Below are 19,653 nucleotides of genomic sequence, written 5' to 3'. Positions count from 1 at the left end.
CTGTCCTCAGGCCTCCTGCAGAGGTAGCCCAAATGCTTGTGGCTCTGGCTTTCAGTTCACTTTCTATTTTTAGTACCTGAGGATTCTCCTTTCTTTTTTGCCATTTCCTCTAGGAATTGGCTTTTACTATTGAAATATCAATTATTTCTAGGATCTTATCAAGAAAATCTGTTAGTTTAGTTAGCTATATTGCCAGAAAAAGAAGTCCTAACTGAATTCTTTAAATGTTTAATTAATTTTTCTATTAATATGAAATTCTATTTTTCTAAATCAGTTGGCCCATACATTTTGGAAATACATAATTCCATATTACTGAGTTTGTGAATTGCTCTTTTTGGTGCTAAAGATACAGACAATTAAAATAATACTGAACAGAATTAAAACTAATTTTTGTTTTGACAATTTTAACTTCCTTGATAAATTATTTCATTGGGTATTGCAAAGCCAGAGTTAGAAATTTCTAATTTACAATTTTATACCTTGCTTATAATTTCTCTTCCTATAAAAACCTGCCTGGATATTAAAAAAATTATCATAATTTTATATTTGCTTTTTTTAAAGGTTTTAACTTTATTTGCATGCTTTATGCCTTACTAAACATACCAATATACAGAACTATCAAGAGTTAGAATGAAAATTTCATGTGAATACAATTTACCAGCCTAATAGTTTAAAATTATTATCACAATCAGCTAGAGAAGAGAAACTACAGACAGCATCTTATTCACTAAGAAGTCTTTGCCTATAAGTAACAGAAGATACTGAGAAGTAGAAAAATTATGAGGTTAGAAATAACTGAGTGACAAGTTATTGTGGGCATACCTACCTAAGCATAAACAAACCGAGCTTAGAAATGAAAGCAATAAAAGTATTTTATGGTAGCCTTTATAGGAATATGTAATTATTAAGAAAGAAATCCATGAATAGGACGAACAGTGATTTAACCATTTGGAGCATGTGGTAGTAATTTTTATAGTAATGATGTTTTTAAATAGCATAAGAGACTATTTAAATAAAAAATAACAATCATAATTAAATGTTTTATCAGTAATATACTCATTTTGTGTTTATTATATTTGAATACAGTAAATTATTTCATATAGTAATTAGTTCATCCAGTAACTTCACAGAGTTCTAGAAAAACCCAAAGTAAATTAAAGTATTTTAAAAAACTAATTAAATCATCATTTAGAAATATTGCTTAGTTTAAAAAAAATCAGTACCAAGTCTTTGAAGTACCAGCCAATTAACTTTACTAAATAATTAGCAATTACTCATGAAAACATCCATCAATTATGTCTACATACAAGAAATCAAATTTCTGAAGGTAGAACAGTAGATTTTGCTGCAGAAGCTTACCAACACTATGTAAGACACTTCAAGCACAGGACTGAAGGAGAATCAATACTGCACGAGGCTTCTCAAAATTAGAATAAATTGACATTTTTGGTGTTAAATTCAGGAAGGCAAGTTAACAGTGACAATAGTAACAGAATTATTTGCTGCATCCAGGACAACTTAATAAGTCACGTAACTTGAGGGCATGTAAAGATAGAGCCAGCGGCCCTGTACCTGGTGCTGGCGATGCTTGGTGATTCTGCTCCAAGCCTACATCTTTCTAGCTGACTGGCAACAATCTGCCTTTCCACTTCCAGTTCTCGGGTGAGTCGCTGAAACTGAAGCTCCTGTGATTCAAGGAAATAAAAGGCATATAAGGCGCCGAGGTTTGCTGCTCAGGCAGATATATGAATTAATGTATGTCACAGGAAACATAGGAACATACCCATAACATAAAGATACACTGTTGCTTTGTGAAACTCAAGTTTTGGATGGAATAAATAACCTACAGATTGGCAGCTTTTCTAAACTTAAAAGCACTAGAATATCATTGGATAACATCAGAAACACATAGATCTTTATTTGTCTTTTTTTGTTTTTGGTTCTCATTGAAGTCTTTTAAACAGTTCTTCTGCTGGAGTGCCATATTAAATTTAAAGTTTGCAGAGCCCTAACTTGATGTGTCTACATTAGAGGCACACCAACCAATATAAGTCCTTCATCTTCAACAGGTAATTTCTATATCACTCATACTGTATGGTAGCACAGCATTAAAAAAAAAGATATAAATCCCCATGATGAGAATCATTTTACTGTGTTTGATGCAAAGCCTTTTAATTAAGGAAAAAAATCATTCCAATACCACAGAAAAAAATCCTGTTGTATTAATTTACTTCATAACCAAAAAAATTTGGATATTGTCACAAATGCAGGCCTGTGCTCTTGTATAAGAGGAGAGGAGGGAAACAAAAAAATGAAAAAGACTGAGCCATAACATGGAATTTGAAATTGTATTAAAAACCTGGAAAGATTGCTAAAGCAATTATATTCTTCAATCTATGCTGCATCAGGAAGACAGACAAGTTCTATTATAAAAGATGTTTAAACTTCATCTGTACTTCTCTTGTTAGTTTGACAGAATTTTAATAAATAGAAAGCATGTCATGCTATGAAACATCTAAAGATCAAATCAAGTATATTCCTAATGCTTTCAGCCACAAATAAAATCTCCAGGAACATCTCAGGCTCCCCTGTGCTATATTATCTCCTTACAAGTCTACTCAAAGCAAACACTGAACTATATGTGGTTTAATTTCATAATGACTGCTAATTCAAAATACCAGGCACCTGAACAATAAACCTAGAAACTAATCAGAAATAAAACTACCTAAAATATCATTTATGACCATACGTAAATATTTGTTTCCCATAAAATATTTAATTGAAAGATATATTAATTCCCTATAGAATAAGGCAAATGTGCAATTACTTGACAAAATTGGCTTTTCAACTTCCATAAAGTTCTTAGAATAATTTTTAAGAAACGTCCCTGAACTCCTTATCACTTTCTGATAGAATCTTTTTCCAATAAACCCAATTGATGTGGGAGTACTGAACAGGGCCTAGACGAATAATAGTTGACTCAATAATCCTGTATGACATGATTAAGATAGGTAAGTGGAACAATGACTGCCTCTGCCTAACAATTCCTAGATCACTGGCTCTTAATAAATGTTCAGCAACCAAAGACCAGATGGATATACAGTGTGTATATCAGAACCAGGCTAAGATAATCTGTTTAAAAAGAGTATTATGCTTACCTCACAATTACAATTACTTTTTCTTTGCTCTTCAATAGTACCACATTTTTTGTATAGACTTCCATTCTTTCATTTATTTTACTCAATTGTTTATTATATACATTTTTCCCCCTACAAGACGGGCTGTTTCTATCAAGCTGGGCCAGGAAAGGATCATTCAAATCCCAAAATATTCCAAGCCAAGACTTTACCTTTGTACTCTGAGTTCAGTGGTTACTAGGGATTGAGGACTGGAGTTTTTTCCTCGTTTTCAGATAACCAGAAGTTACCATACCAGAGTAGGATTAAGGTATGTTTCAAATAAGAACATGGAAAAAAAAAAAAAATTCCATTCATAGAACAAATTCCACTGTAGTAGATTTTTATCATGTTTGTGGCTGCCTATATAACCTCTTAAACATTGTTTCAAAGAAATGGATGGGAAAATTCCTGCTTGAAAGCAGAAATTGGAATGTAATTTCCTATAATTTCTTCCCTCAGAAGCAGAGACCAGTGACTTTGCTCTGCCAAGAAGATGCACTCATGCCTCACTGTAACTCACGTGCCGACACTAGGACTTTGACTCCAGAAAACAGGAATCTCGTTTTCTCTTTCTCTTCTGCCTTCTTTCTGCACTCCCTACATTAGGTCTCAAGGTGAAGATCCGGGTTGGTCAGTTAGCTCACTTGGTTAGAGCGCAGTGCTGATTAACACCAAGGTCAAGGGTTCAGATCCTGGATCCCGGAACTTGCCAGCCACTCCCCTTTCACCCCCCCCCCCCCCCCCGCTAAAAGTGATAGGGTCAAGTTCCTGACATGGACATGACCTCCATACGAACTGCTGTCTATGCTTGGTTGGCAGTACCGGTAGTTTCTTTAACTGACCAATTCTGTGGCACAGATTTGAACACTGTCCTGGAAGCTTAGTCTCCAGCATTGTTCTCCAGTCCTTGTCACAAATGTGGGAATCCACTGATAACCACTTAATAAATTCTTTTTCTCCTTAATTAGCATGTTGGCCTCTGTTTCTTGCAACAAGGAATCTTGATTGATGCATCTATAGAAACCATGTACAGTTGTTGCATTGCTAAGAAAGCCCAAATTGCTAGAAAAGCCTACATTCCCACGATGTAGCAACATTTTTAATTTAAAAGTTGGGCAATTCCTTAAACATTCTGATGGACTGAGTAAAGTCCACATTATATCCAAACTGGCCACAGGGCTCATAATAGTAAACATAAAAACCATTCCACCTATTATGTGCCTGCATTTCTCACAAGTCGGACTTCATTAAATTGCCAAAACCAGAATATTGGGAAGCTATAAAGCATGAAATTTGTAAATGTTACTTAATACTGGTGACTATTTACAAGTAAAATACATGTATACTTTGTTGTAAAATTATTCACATTACCACTATAGAATATGTTGGACACCCGTATGTGACTGGCACCATGGTGGATTAGTAGGATATAAATATTTGACAATTCTGTCTCTACTGGTTTCTTTGACTGAGGAGGAAGATGGTATTAATGCCATCACATAAAAACACATCTAATGATTTCCAAAATAACCCTTATTAAGATGATAACGCAGAGATGTCATCATCAAGTTTTAAATTTTACATTCTATCTTTTAAACAAAGAGTATAAAGGCTGATCCTCAAATAAGTATCCCAAACTGGACATTTAAATTATAGGAGTACCTTATTTCTTTTGAGAGAATGAGAAAATTAACGTTAAAAGAAAGCACTTGCCAATGATTTAGTATATGTCAGTTTTCTCTTAGAGTCTGGTAAATAGAACCACAAACTTACAAAGAAAATCAAGGCTATTAATGTGCTGTAAAAATAGAATCTGTTCATTTGTTTTTATAGTTACTCCATTTCTCTGAGGCAAATATATTGATAAATATCTTTGAGAAAGTTGAGGGAATAGGAGAAAACAAAGCTTCACTTTCATGAGGGGCCAGATGTGGTGAACAGAGCTGCACTGCCCAAGGAAGGACTCACTGCTCAGCTGCCAGCAGGAGGCCTGTGGCTGTCAGCTCCTCCAGGGGTGCCTCAGCTGCAAAGAACACCCTTGCCCATGGGCACACCCTTCCGCGGCTTGCATCCAGCCACTGACTGAGGTAGGAATATAAAGACTGGGCCCATATTTGCTCCCTGTGGGCTTGCCTAGTATTTGGAATTCTCCACTGACCAATCCTGCTTTTCCTGTCCTTTTCCACCTCAGGTGTTGATCCCTGATAGATATTCTGCATGCAAAACTCCATCTCAATGAGAACCCAACCTGAGAGTCTTATTCTTTGGCTTCCTCTTAAATAGTGATAGAATTTTCTCTCATTCCCAGTATTTAAATATTATGAGATACTTCAAACATATGGAAAAAGTATGCAATGCCACAATGAAGTTCTGTGAACCTGATCCGGCTATAGCAATTCTTAGTATCTTGGTATGTTTGCTTCAGATTTTTTGAGAAATAAAATATTACAATTTTATTTTAAAATACAATGAAATCCCCTGGTTTCTCTCTCTGTATCCCATTCCTCTCTCTTTCTACCTCTCCAGAAGAAATCATTACCTTGAATTTGGTGTTTATTATTTGCATGAATATTTTATATTTTTACTATTACACATTTATAAGTGATTCATAAGTGATATATAGTGCTGTTTTGTATGTCCACACAATTTATATAAATGGTATACTATAGTTTTTACAGATTGCTTTTACTGCAAGATGATTTTGAAATTTATCAATCTTAATACATATAAATCTAGTTTATTTATTTTCACTGCTCAATAGTATACCACTGTACAACTATAACAGAATGTATTCACATGCTCTCATCAAGATGAACCCTTGGGTTGTTTCCAATTTCATGAAATTATACGCATTCTATAAAATAAGCATTTTTGTATAAACCATCTTGGGCACATGAGCCAGACTTCCAGAGTAGAGACCTGGAAGTGGAATTGCTGTGTTGAAAGGTACACAAACCTTCAATTTTGCTTGATAATGACTGTCAGATTACTTTTCAAACTAGGTGACCCAATTTATATTCCAGCCAAGAGTATATGAGAGTTCTAGTTTCTACACATTTTCACTGACATCAATTGGCATTTTGAGGATGAAGTCTCCCCTAATTTATTTATTTTTTGTAGTCTGATAGGCATGAATGCCATCTTGCTTATGTTTTATTTTGTATTTCCCTGATAACCAACATCTTTTCCTGTGTTTAATGGCCATTTAGGTTTTTTAATCTCATAGGTATAAACCCTCAAGGGAAAAACTTTTGTCTACTACCAGCACCCAGACTTGTCCTCTTCTGTGGGACAGGCTTCTCATCACCCTTACACTAATGTTGCAACTTTGCAAAGTTTTAGCTTTGGGCAAGGGATCTTATTAGACTCTCCACTGTAGACAGCCCTCAAATACATGCAGCATGTACCTGACAAATGGTATGTTCAAGGTCACCCAGGTACGGCAGATACCTTCAGAGTGAAAGTCAGTTTTGTTGCTTACTTAGCTTAGGATTCTCACTCTCATTTTAGTTTGGGTTTCCGTGAATTTCTTATTATCTTTTTAGCTTGACCTTGCTTTTAAAAAGATAATTTAAGGGGAGAGGTAGGGGTTGGGGAGAAATTGGTTAACGGACACAAAGAACAATTACATTTTGTAATGACGAACATGCCAACTACCCTGATTTGATCATCATGTATTCTACACAAATAATGATAGGTAAGTCTGTACCCCACAAATATGTATAATCAATTATGTTTCAATAAAAATAAATAAATTTTAAAAAAGAAAATCTAAATATTTTATTCAGCATATTCAGTTTCTTTCATGGGAAAGAATGATTAGAATATTGAATATATAGCTTTTCATATTTTCTCTTAATTTCTCTGAGCTACATTCAGGGGAGAATTTCCCAGTACTACCTTCAATTCACTATTTCTCTATGGGCCCTGTTTAGGGTTTATCACATCTACTATACCTTTCTTTTTTCTTCCCCCCCCCCAAAACAATATTTTCCATTTCTGAGATATCCAGTTGGTTCTTTTTCATATCCACCTGTTCTTGCATGCTCATTTGGAGTGAAATCTCTATCTTTCCCCTTTGTTTTCCCTTCCTACTTAGGTTTACCTTCACCTAAACTCCCAGGTTTCTTGGTCATAAATGAGGCCTTAAATTGGTGATTTCAGTGTTTCTTACAAACAGAAATACTAAGGATACTGCACATCTGGTCACAAGGCTACTGTCTCCTTCTCCTGGCTTCTAGAAGCCCCAGGCAGCTTTCAGTGTTAGGTCCCTGTACTCCCATTTCCTTTGATAAGAGCTCCACTCCAGTTTTTAGCTACAAGGACTCTGGTCCTTTGAACTGTTTTCAATGTCAACTGAAAACAGGGTACACTTCACCCTCCTGTGGCCTCCTAGTCTCTCTCAACCTCAATAAATCCTCACTGATGGCTGTAGTGACATATCTCCTGACCCTTTCCAACTGCACCCCATGGGAAGCCTCATTCCAGTTTACAAACTCTCTTTACAAACTCTTCATCTTTTGCTCAGAATATTCTCCACCTCTGGGTTACTAAGAATACTCCACCCTCCAGGCTTTGATTGAAATGTAGTTCTTTCCTGAAAATACTGTTTTTCCCACAGCCCTCTCTGGTGAAGACTATGCATTCCTTCACACCCCACACCCGAGGTGCCCAGAAGTAGGGAGGTGGCTCTTTCCTGATTCCTCATTACCTCTGCTTATTAGCACAAAGTTGTTTAGAATATTCCTCATGTTATATGATTGTCCTCATTGTCAGTAGGATCTGTAATCACATCCCCTCTTATATTCCTGATATTAGTAAGTCATGTTCTCTTTTTTCCCTCATCAGTAAAGACCATTATTCTTCCAAATAGATGTGAAAGCTTATTGTGCTTTGATGCTGGAGCCATGCAGCTACAGTTACTCAATTGCATCCCTACCATATGCATACTTCAAGTTAGTCTGTTTCACTAATTCATGAGTAGCTACAACAGTTATGACAACTATGATGACAACAATTAAGAAACCGCAGGAGGCACTCATCTCAGGCCATCAGTGATGATGGTGACGGCTGCAGCTTCCTGGCCCCACATTCACACTGATTCCCAGCTCTCTTTCCAGGCTTAGTGCAGGGTGCACCCTCTTCTTGCCTGAGGCCACTCTCTCCAAGCCCCACTGCCTCCTCCATGATCTTGCTTCTCTCTCTGGAATCTTCAACTCTTTCTCCTTTGAACATATCTTCTTGATCTCAGGAATCAATCTCTGCTTCCATCCCCTATGACCTATACTACCTCTTTCATGAATATTTTTCTTTAAATTGACTACTTTTTAAGACTTGAAGCCATTGAAATTCTGGGTTCCAATGCTTTTATATTTTTTCCTAATATAAACTAAAATATAAAATGATTTTTTAAAATGGTCATCTATGTAGCAAAAATCATTTCACACCAGCAGTACATAATATACAACACACTGGGATCAACACAGCTTTCCCTGCTGATAAATCTCAGCAGGAAAGTACTGAATACCAGTTACACTGAGAGAAGAAAACTGACGTGGTTATTACATGATGCAATCAATGGTTAACGCATTTTTTGATTTTAACCATTAATGATTAAAAATCTTCCAAAAAATAATAATTTACTTTTCTGCCTTAGTACACTGAGTTTATATCACTAAAATATTAATTATCACTGAATAATATGCTAGATTTTTAAGGTACAGGGGATTGAACAGGATATGTCTTGTTCCCAGGACATACAGTAGCATTTGCCCCCCTTTCTCATGTTCAGAATATGAGTAAATTATGATCATGCACGTATCTTTGACAGTCCTCAGCCAGTTGTAGGGAACTCTTTTAGAAATGAATATTTAAGAACTACTAAGAAATCCTCAAAAACATCCTAAATATCATTCTCTAATCTAGGCTGATACTAAAACCAAAGCAGCCTATTTACAAAAGGTTCTTGAAACTCTCAGCTTTAAGATAACCAGCTTAGTACTGTAGAGGTGATCAAATGTCATGACCATCTATCACAATTTACTTAATAATTGACAAACCATTATTAGGTCTACTTGGTAGTCACTAAATCAATACATAATTAATTACAGAAATGCTAGGTATATGATGTCTATTCCCTTTGTATTGGCTAGCTCCCTATGTTAAAAGGAAATTAAAGATCAAAAAGAGTTGAATAACTAACATTGCCTTTCTCAAGTTGAGAACACCAGTGTCCCACAGGACTTTAACAGATATTCCCTTTTAAAGGAAGCATTCTGGGTCAAATAGGTTTGGGAAATGCCATCCAGAAGTTTCCAAATATGGGAGATTCATAGTGACCCTACCATTTTAAAAGTTCTGAGAAGTCTACCAGTAGGAAATCAGCTTACCTTCATTTAACCCAGCACTTCTTTGATTTACTGAAACTAAGCATACTTTTCAAGGAACAACCATTAACATCTCGAAAAACAATATTGTTTTGAGAACGCAATTTAGGCAATGATGAAAAATAAAGCTCACTTATTGTACTTAGAGATGGCCAAATTAAGGGGTACCATACTGTATTCTACATTAAAAATATTTTTATAAATCAGAAAACAAAATTTTAATCATTTTTGTACAGAGTGAATATTTACAAAGGGCAGGGAACCACAAAGAGTTAATCTGCTGACACCACACCACTTTGAAGACATAAAGGATGCACATTATTATGACACCTCTGCTAGATTAGTTGCCTTATGCTATGCCTATAGCTTCTCATACTTAGATCTTAAGATAAAAGAAAAATACAACATACAACTACCAATCTAAGTTCTTGTTGCACTAATATTCTATTAGGAGATGACTCATATTAAGATTTTTATTGTTTATTCCTACTATCAAACCACACAGGAATATACCAGGTTCTAGCTGACATCTTTTCCTCAGTTTTAATGAAGTAGAGAGAAAATAGCAAAGTTTACCAGATGCTCTAAATTTATATTCTAAAGGTCAGGCTTTATCTGTAACTTTGTCACCAAAGTTTTGATTAGGAAATCAAAATAAAGGAAGAGAGGCTTGGGTTTACTTAAAACACACAAGGAAAGCTTTTTGCTTAGAGCCCTGTGCAAATGAGAATTTCAAGATAAACAGGTAAAGGCCCAAGCTTTGCCTATCATACCACTGATGGCTTCTTAAAAGATTGTCTACTCAACAGTAACTCATTGTGTGACTTGCCATTGAATCTTCAGTCTCTCAATTCTGACACTGCGTGAGTCCATGGTGATGTCCAAATTCACTATCTCCAATAGAATTTTCAATGGTCTGCTAAGCAGCTCCACCTGGATGATCGGTGAATCACAGCCCCACCCAACGACATGTCCCCCACTGCCTGTGCTTTCTATTTCTCCACTGCAGTAGTTCTCAAGAAGTGGTCCTTGAACCATCAGCATCAGTACCACTTGGAGACTTCTTGCAATCAGAAGAGGTGGGGTCCAGTAACCTGTGCTTGAACAAGTCCTCCAGGAGATTCCTACGCATGCAGAAGTTTGGGAATCACTGTCCTAATGGAACCACCACCATCCCTCTCTCTTTCACTCAGGCTCAAACTGTTTCAATATTCTCATCATTTCCTCCCTATGTCTTACTCCTCATTCCTTACACATTAAATGGTTTCCCAAATCCTGCCACTCCACCTCTCTAACACTGGTTGAATCGTTCCTCTCCTTGCCATTCTTACATCACTGCCCTAATTCAAACTCACATTTACTTTAGATGATTGCAATAACCCCTCACACCAAGTCTTCTTCCCACTGTGGTGGTGAGGGGCCTTGCCTCTGCTTTTCACATTTCTTCCTTGTATATTTGCCTGAAGTTCAATACTACTTGCCAATAATCTCGATCTTTTACTGAGCATGCTAAATGTTTCATGTGTATCACAGGCTCTATGCTAAGTGTTTTATGTGTATTACATACTTAACGCCCCACAATAAACCTGTAATGTAGGTACCCTCACTTCACAGAGAACTGACTTGGCTTGAAATCTCCTCAGTCTGACTCCTAACCCTATGGTGCTAACCAGTGTGCACTGTGCCCTTCCCTCCCCACCTCATAACACAACTTACAAAAGACAGCTCCGCACAGTCTGCCCCCCAAATACCTTTTTTCAGTTTCCCATCACTCTCCTTTATGTGCCTGCACTGAACTATTTGTGGTTTGCTATAAACACTACTTAAGGCTTTTCCTCATTTTTTCCATCCACCTGAAAGGTCACCCTCCTGTGAATGCCTACAGGCATTCATCCAGCCCTTGTGTTCAGTGCTAGGCCCATGACATCTGCTCAATTTACTAAGCTGGATTCTTCTTAAAGAAAAGTGAAAGCTATATTTCATTCATCTCAATATCCCTCCAGCCCTCTACAAAAACAAAAACAAGAAAATTCTGCTAATTCATTAAGAGTGACATATAACTGTACGGATTTTAAAATTTATTGGTTCTTGAGTATTTTACACAAAGGTAGGCATAATATATTATGGATGATCCTTTCTGAGGTTCTTAAAGCATTTCAAATGTAATAATAATCATATTCTTAAAATGTAGTAAGGAAAATTAGAAAAATTTATTGTACAAAAGATGTTCTACTTTTTGTTAAAGCTACAGAGAGATGTAGAGGCAGAGGGGGGCTTGAACCTGGGTTTACAAATGTTTTGATGACTGCTTTTTTAACAAATTAGCTCTATTAGGAATTTAACATTATTCATGGTGACTTGGGCAAATAGGATTTTTTTTGATACATATTTTATTTTAAATTTATTTTATTTATTGAATCAAAATTGATTATACATATTTTGGGGGTTGAACACTGAGATATGTTTCTCAAATCAATATTACTAGCATATATATTGTTACAAATCGTAATTATTCTTTATGCCCCTTGTCCAATCTCTCCCCTTCCCCCATTCACTCCCCCTCCCCCTTTTAATTACCCTAGATTTCTTCTCTCCTGAAAGAATCATGGTTACACTGTTAACTTGTTGCCTAGATGATCTGTCCAATGCTGAGAGATGTGATCGTGTGCCACAATATTATCATAGAGCAGATGCTGCTTCTGTCACTCTGAAATGGGCTTTGTGGAAAGAGATATCCTCTTCTTTTCTTTGACTCTGCTGGTGACTCTCCTTCTGTGAATGCACTCCAGTGGTTGGTGGACCATTTGCGTGGTGCTTGTGGTGTCTAGTCGCTTTCACAGCAGCCATGGTTATTGTGGAGACTGCAGTGGGCCACCTACATGGAGGTGCTGTTTCTGGTATGCTCCTTGGCACTGGCGGTATGCCTGGTTGTGGGGTGTGTCTCGTCCCCTTCTCCATGTCTCTGGTCCCTGGGCAGGCCCCAAGTTGCTGGTGCCATATGCCAGGTTGTGGGAGGTGTGTCCAGTCCACTTCCCCATGCCTCGGGTCACCAGGTGAGACCCAAGGAGCTGGCTTGGTGTGCCTGGTTGGGGGAGGGCGGTCCAGTCCCTTTCTCCATGCCCTGGGTCTCTGGGTGGGCCCTGAGGCACAGGGGTGGCATGCCTGGTTGTGGGAGGAGGGTCCATTCCCCATCTCCATACCCTGGGCAGGCCCTGAGGCACTGGCATGGTGTGCCTGGTTGTGGGAGGGTGGTCTGGTCCCCTTCTCCATGCCCTGGGTCCCTGTGTGGGCCCCGAGGCGCTGGCACAGTGTGCCTGGTTGTGGGAGAGAGGTCTGGTCCCCTTATCCATGTCTTGGGTCCCCAGGTGGGTCCTGAGGCACTGGCGTGGTGTGCCTGGCTGTGGGAGAGAGGTCCGGTCCCCTTCTCCATTCCCTGGGTGCCCAGGCAGGCCCCGAGGTGCTGTCCTGGTGTGCCTGGTTGTAGGAGGGTGGTCCGGTCCCCGGGTGGGCTCCAAGGTGCTGGCATGGTGTGCCTGGTTGTAGGAGGGTGGTCCGGTCCCCTTCTCCATTCCCTGGGTCCCTGGGCAGGCCCTGAGGCACTGGCATAGTGTGCCTGGCTGTGGGAGGAGGGTCTGATCCCTGGCTACATACCTCGGGTCACTGGGCAGGACCCAAGGTGCTGGCTAGGTGTGCCTGGTTGTGGGAGAGAGGTCCGGTCCCCTTCTCCTTGCCTCAGGTCACTGGGCGGGCCCAGAGGCATTGAATAGGAATTTTTTAAAGTTAATAACATGTGCAAAATTTCAGTGGCATTGTAGCTTATTGCTGGTAATATGACTTACTCTCACTCCGTTGCCTCCCCTTCCCACCATTACTTTGACCTGTCTCCACCTACCTAACTCCCTGATCCCTCAGGCACTGTATCTTACCTCTCAGAAAATCAGGGGTTTCCCAGCCTTGGCATGCCATTTTTACAAACCTGCCCAACAGTATGGACATTTTCAATTGTTGAACTAGCAGTGTGTTTTCTTTTCATTAACATTTTCTCCTAAAAAGTAGAAAGTGTGTGTATATATGTCTGTATGTGTAAATACAAATAATCCTAGTTGTCTTCTATCAGTTGAAGTGTTACTAACTTATGTTTAAAGTTCCTTATATTTGAGGAATCCCTGATAGTCAAATAAATATTGAGGAAAAGATATACAACAAGGAAAATGGATACTTGGAGCCGAGCTCAGTTGCAGTTGTCAATGACAACTGTTGCTATCATTTGCCAACAAAGTACAGGTTGAGTATTCCTTATCTGAAATGCTTGGGACCAGAATTGTTTTAGACTACAGAATTTTTTGAATTTGGTATGCTCATACTGTGGTTATTTGGTAGAATTCTTGTCAAAAACACAAAAAAATTTTCTTTAAAATGTAATGCCTTGAATATGTGATTAGCTATTACTTTTAATCTCGTTAAAAATATATAAAAAATTAATTTATCTGGTTTTCTAGTACATTATTATTTCAAAATTCTTAAAACCAATGATGCGTGTCACTTAATGTTAGAGGCTTATTTGGGGGTTAATTGACTGCATAGTATATGATAATAATGCACATAAATCATTATTGCTAAAACGGAAAACTAAGAAGAATAAATAACCAATCTCCTACTTCCTCTACGTGAACTAGTTATTGCAAACACAGCAGAAAAATACAAAAATGACAAGAGAAACAGTAAGGCTAAACTTAATCTTCCTTTCTTCAGTAGATCTAATAAACAGCAACAGGGAATAGGAGATTAATTTGAAGAATGATTAATTTAAGGTTTGGTTAGTGACTTAATGAAATGAAATGGGAAAGAAAGCAAATGTCATCTAGCACAAATAGATTTTTTCTTATGACTATACTAGGTTTTCTTTTACAACTGTTCTCTCTGCTTTGCAGATATTTTATGGCTAAGTGTGTGTATGGGTGGGTGGGGGGGAGGGTATTACTAAAATTAGAAAGTACATTTATCAGTTGTGCCCTCGCCAATTAAATGGTTCCTTGTGAAGGCTTGTTACCTAGCTCAAGAGGTATAAGATGTATTCAAATTTTCTGTCTTCTTAACCTTTTAATTTTTTATTTTATCCATATGGTTTTACTAACATCATCATTCCTTTCTAAAGCTTCCAGGATTTATGCTGGGCTTCTTGAGAAATAAGGTTAAGAAAAATCAATGTATTATTGATAACCACAAGCCATATCTTACCTACAAGGAACATTAAAGCAATAGGGGAGAGCTAGGACATGTTTAGTTACAGGTTGAATCCAACCTCAATCCATCTACATCCAGAAATAATGTCCATTTCAGTCTGCGGGGCCGTGAGTGCTTTATTCTTGGTGACTGCATGTCTGATGTCCCTCTGTTTCTCTCTGACTCTCCTGCTTTCTTCCCCTAACATTCAGGTCCTTCCACTGGTTAGCCATATATAAAAGCAATTTTAATTTACTGCTTTTTAAAAAAAACCTTTTTTGAATACCTGTATATTTACTACTTACCTAAAAAAGCAGATAGGTTAGGTAATGTTGGTTTTTACTTGTGTTAGGTCTATATGGCTCTCAGCAGAAAAGGAAAAAAAAAAAAAAAAAAAAAAAAAAAGAAAAAAGAAAAATAAGAAAAAGTTCTTCAGAAAAGAGGTGCCAGATTTAAATATATGCTATTTTTATTACTCAGAGTAATTTACTTGACTGAAAGAATCTTTTAAATGACCATATAGAGAATTCTTTTTCTCTTGCACACATGCTAACTCATGAAGAAATCTATTTGCTTGTGTTTGGAAAAGGTGTAATTTAATATCAAATGTCTCACTTTTTTTGTTAAGTCATAACTCTAAGAACAATACTGGGTATCACTGTGCCAGGTTCCATTTGAAATTTACTTGCAATCTGCTTGGGTGAAGAAGCCATTGTCTTCAGAAACCTTGGTGTAGTTGAATTGACGGTTGTTATTGTGACCTGAAGTTCACTATTACAAGGATCACTCGAGCAAAGTCACAGAATTATTTGGTTATAAAAATGACTGTTGGCACATCCTATGCAATATATCTAAATTGAATAATGGTACCAGATAAAATTATAGATGAGAATGAAGCTTCTGTATCATCCATTATGTGTAATCAATAAACAATTTAATTCTCATGAAAAAAAAAAAAAAAAATACTGGGTATCACTGAATGAATGCCAACTGTTGGTCAGGTGACCCACTTATACTTTCTCTAATCCTTAAAAAGCATAGGTGGTTTTAAGTTGAGCAATCCTAGGGTGCAAGCAGCAAAGAAATGACTTGCTCAAGGTCATACGGTTAGTAAGTGAAGAGCTGGGAATGGAATTCTAAATTCTTCCTGTTCCCATTACAGAAAGCTGAAAAATTAAAGTTGTTTCATTTTCTGTTCCTGAAGGTTATATTTAGAACTGTAATTGACTTTATTACCTCAAAACTTTCTTCCCAAATTAAATAAAGCCCCGGAATTTAATAAGAATTAAAGAGCCAGATGCAAGTATACATAGGAACTTACTAATGACAAAGGTGGAATTTCAATCAATGGGAGAAGAACTGCTAGTATAATTGATTAAACAAAGCTACATTAGTACCTAAAACCATATACAGCATATGTGCACACACATATATACACAAATTCTATAATAAATGTAGAAAGCAAAAAACAAATATACAAAAAGATGACCTAGGAGAATATTTTTATAACCTTACAATGATAAAGACCTTCTAAATAAGATGACTAGACAACTCCCCCTGCAACATTGTAAAGAAAAAGATAAACTCTGTATCTAAAAGATAATATTTAAAAAAGTCAATGACAAATAAAGAAAAAATTTGTAGCACATAACACAGTGGATCATTAAAATTTCACCTAAATTTTTTTTTAATAAAAACAGGGTAAAAATAGGCAAAGGATATCAGCAAGCAAGTCACCTAAGATGAAATGTAAATGTTAATTAAAATGTTGAGAGAAAGTGCTCAATTAGTAACAAGAAAGAAAATCAAATAATGAGGTACCATTTTTCATTACATTGGCAAACATGTTAAAAGGAGGTAACACCCTGGCTGGTGAGCAGCTGGGGAAACGGGCACTTCTACACACTGTGACTGCTATACCTCTCCGGGAAAACAATCTGGTAATACTTACTAAAATTAAACATATTCCCCATGACCCTGAAGCCCCACTTTTGGATATCTAGTCTACAGAAGTATAAGCAATGGTATACATAAAATATTAAATGTAGTGCTCTTAGAAATAATTTGGATGTCCATCCACATGGCGATATTCTAACAAGCTATGGCATCTCCACACTACAGCACACTATGCAGCTATTAAAAAGAATAAGTTGGACCTCTACTTGTTGCCTCAGAGGACCATTATATATGATTAAGTGAAAAAGCCAACTGAAGAGCTGAGTAAAGCACAGCAAAACAGAAAACAAACCTATGTGGTTGAGCATGGAGACAACTGAGAGAGGACACGATTAGTAAGACTGGTTACTCATGAGGGTGGGACTAAGAAAGGGATGAAGAGATTATTTACATTTTACAAGTCTTCTTATATTTATTTTTATATTTCTTTTAATTGTTTCACTTTTTACAACTAGCATATGACTTTTTAATTAAAAGCAAATTCAAAAACTAAAAAGAAAAAAAACTGAAAGGGCTAAAGAAACTAAGTATTATTTGCATCTACCAGGATAAATCCTGTTTAGGAAACAGTCCAATTCCTGGAAAATGGTATTCTGATTGAGAGGACAATGTTATTTTTGCTTTTTTGAAGCCATTAAAGTACCCTAATGAGGTTCAATAATATTCTAATAGCCTACAGTGGCCCATTCTAACAACTGGTAATAACACCTACCGGATTTAAAAGTATAAAGCTTTGGTGAGGATATGGAGAAATGGTGCAGTAGGAATGAAAGCTGATGCAAACTCTTGGTAGGGCAATTTAGCAATACCAAAAAATAAAAATAAAAATAAAACAGTAAAACCTATCAGTTCCAATGCTGAGGCTTTGATATATTTGGAAAAGTACACAAAACCAACCAATCAAATCAACTGGAAACAACCTCATATCTATTAAAGACAAATTGGTTAAATATATATATATATATATACACACGTATATGATGGGACTCAATGCAATCACTAGAAAGACTGATGTAAATCCACATGTGCTGATGTGGAATAATCTCCAAGAAAGATTATGTAGGAAAATAAAGCCAGAAAGTTGTTTTTCAAAAGATGTATACACTGAAGTATGTAGAAAACTAAATTTTGGAGAAAGTTTTAACCTTTGGGGAAAGGAACTAAATGTTTGCAGGGTGGCTTACTTTTTATTTTATGCTTCTTTGTGAATATTTAACTTCTTTTATCTTGGGCATTTATTTCTACTGTTAATTTTTGTAAAGAAAATAGAACGAGTCATTTGCTCATGTAATACCATACCAAGAACCCAATTTTCACTAGTAGTTCAATGCTCCAATTCTGACCTATTAAAGATAAAAATGTCTAAAGAATTAATTTTCATAAAGGGCATGAAATATTTAACAGCAATAAATACCTTATTTGAAAATATATGCTGTATAATGAACTGATTTATGATTTAATAGATTCTACTGTATATATTCCTCTTGAAACTCCACAGGATGATTGAATAGAGAATTGATACCTTCCAAAAGATACTTCTCAGCTTACTCTATGGTTTTAATTAATTTTCTTGCATAAACTGCTAACAAGTAAGAAAGGAAAGAGTAATTTATACCCAAGGTAAACATAAAATCAAATCTACATAATCTTTCTTACAAATTCAACATACTTTGAAAATAAATATGAAAGCAGACCCACTTAAATTTAAATTTTAAATCATGTTAGGGCTGAATCACTTAGATACTATATATTAAATATTACATTTCTCATTTGATAAACTAATAATATCAGTAGTTTGAAAGGGTACTCATCCAATTGTAATATATAATTTTGATTAGGTATTCAAGTAGACATGATTTTTAAAGTAATAGCTGGTGATGATATGCATGTATTTTTATTGTGGTAAAATATACAATGACATAAAATTTACTATTTTAACAATTTTTAGGTGTATAATTCAGTAGCATTAAATACATTCAAATTGTTGTACAACCATCACCATCATTCATCTCCAGAATGTTTCATTTTCCCAAATTGAAACCCTGTATTCATTAAACAATAACTCCCAATTTCTCCCTCCACCTAGCCCCTGACAACCACCATTCTACTTTCTGTCTCCATGAATTTGAGGGCTCTAGGTCCCTTATGTAAGTTTTATCAGAAAGTATTTGTCTTTTTGTGACTGGCTTATTTCACTTAGCATAATATTCTCAAGGTTCATCCATATTGTAACATGTCAGAATTTCACTCCTTTTAAGGATAATATTCTATTGTATGTATATATCACATTTTGTTTATCCATTTAAGTGTCCACGGATACTTGGGTTGCTTCTACATATCTGTAAAACCCCCAAAATTCTATATAAAATTTAAGCCAAATTCTGCAAGAAAACATATCTTGAAATTCACATTTCTATTTTCTTCTCTACTGTCTTCTATTCTTGTCAAGACACTATTAACTTTCACAAAATTCATTAGTGAAAGATCTTATGTACTAGGATGAAACCAGTATTATGGCTTTCCCTTCTACAATTTTAAAGGCTGACTTATTATGTATTCATTCACTTGTTTAAACTCTGAGTGCATATTATGTGCCAGACACCATGGTGGACAGTGAGGGAGGGAGGGAGGGAGGGGGAGAGAGAGAGAGAGGAAACAGCAGCATGTGAGTTCCAAAGTTGGGCAGAGTGCAAAGAGGATAATCTGGGTGGTCTGCTTGGGGCCCACAGGAGCAGTAGTCTAATCAAATACGAAGTTTCTCCTCAAGATAGTGGGAAACTGAATTAAAACATTCAAGCTGACGGGTCAAAATAAATCTCCATTTTAAGATACCAAATACAATTAGGCTCCTAGGAAGTCGGTGAACATGAAAAGCCGCATGGTGCTGTGAGGCCACATGGTTTGGCACC

At 36.5% G+C, this 19,653-nt stretch overlaps 1 protein-coding gene across 1 annotated transcript in view; it reads right to left on the bottom strand.

The window, feature by feature from the left end:
• Positions 1 to 19,653, bottom strand: part of PKP4 (plakophilin 4) — a 235,347-nt gene that overhangs the window by 98,242 nt on the left and 117,452 nt on the right. The window contains exon 3 of the mRNA XM_063087760.1: positions 1,573 to 1,685. Coding sequence (XP_062943830.1) covers positions 1,573 to 1,685 — 113 coding nt within the window. The remainder of the gene's footprint in view (positions 1 to 1,572; positions 1,686 to 19,653) is intronic.

Source organism: Cynocephalus volans, chromosome 1 (genome assembly GCF_027409185.1).
Source record: "Cynocephalus volans isolate mCynVol1 chromosome 1, mCynVol1.pri, whole genome shotgun sequence".
Taxonomy (NCBI): domain Eukaryota; kingdom Metazoa; phylum Chordata; class Mammalia; order Dermoptera; family Cynocephalidae; genus Cynocephalus; species Cynocephalus volans.
Note: the sequence above shows the minus strand (reverse complement) of the source record. Positions and strands in the feature narration are given on the sequence as shown.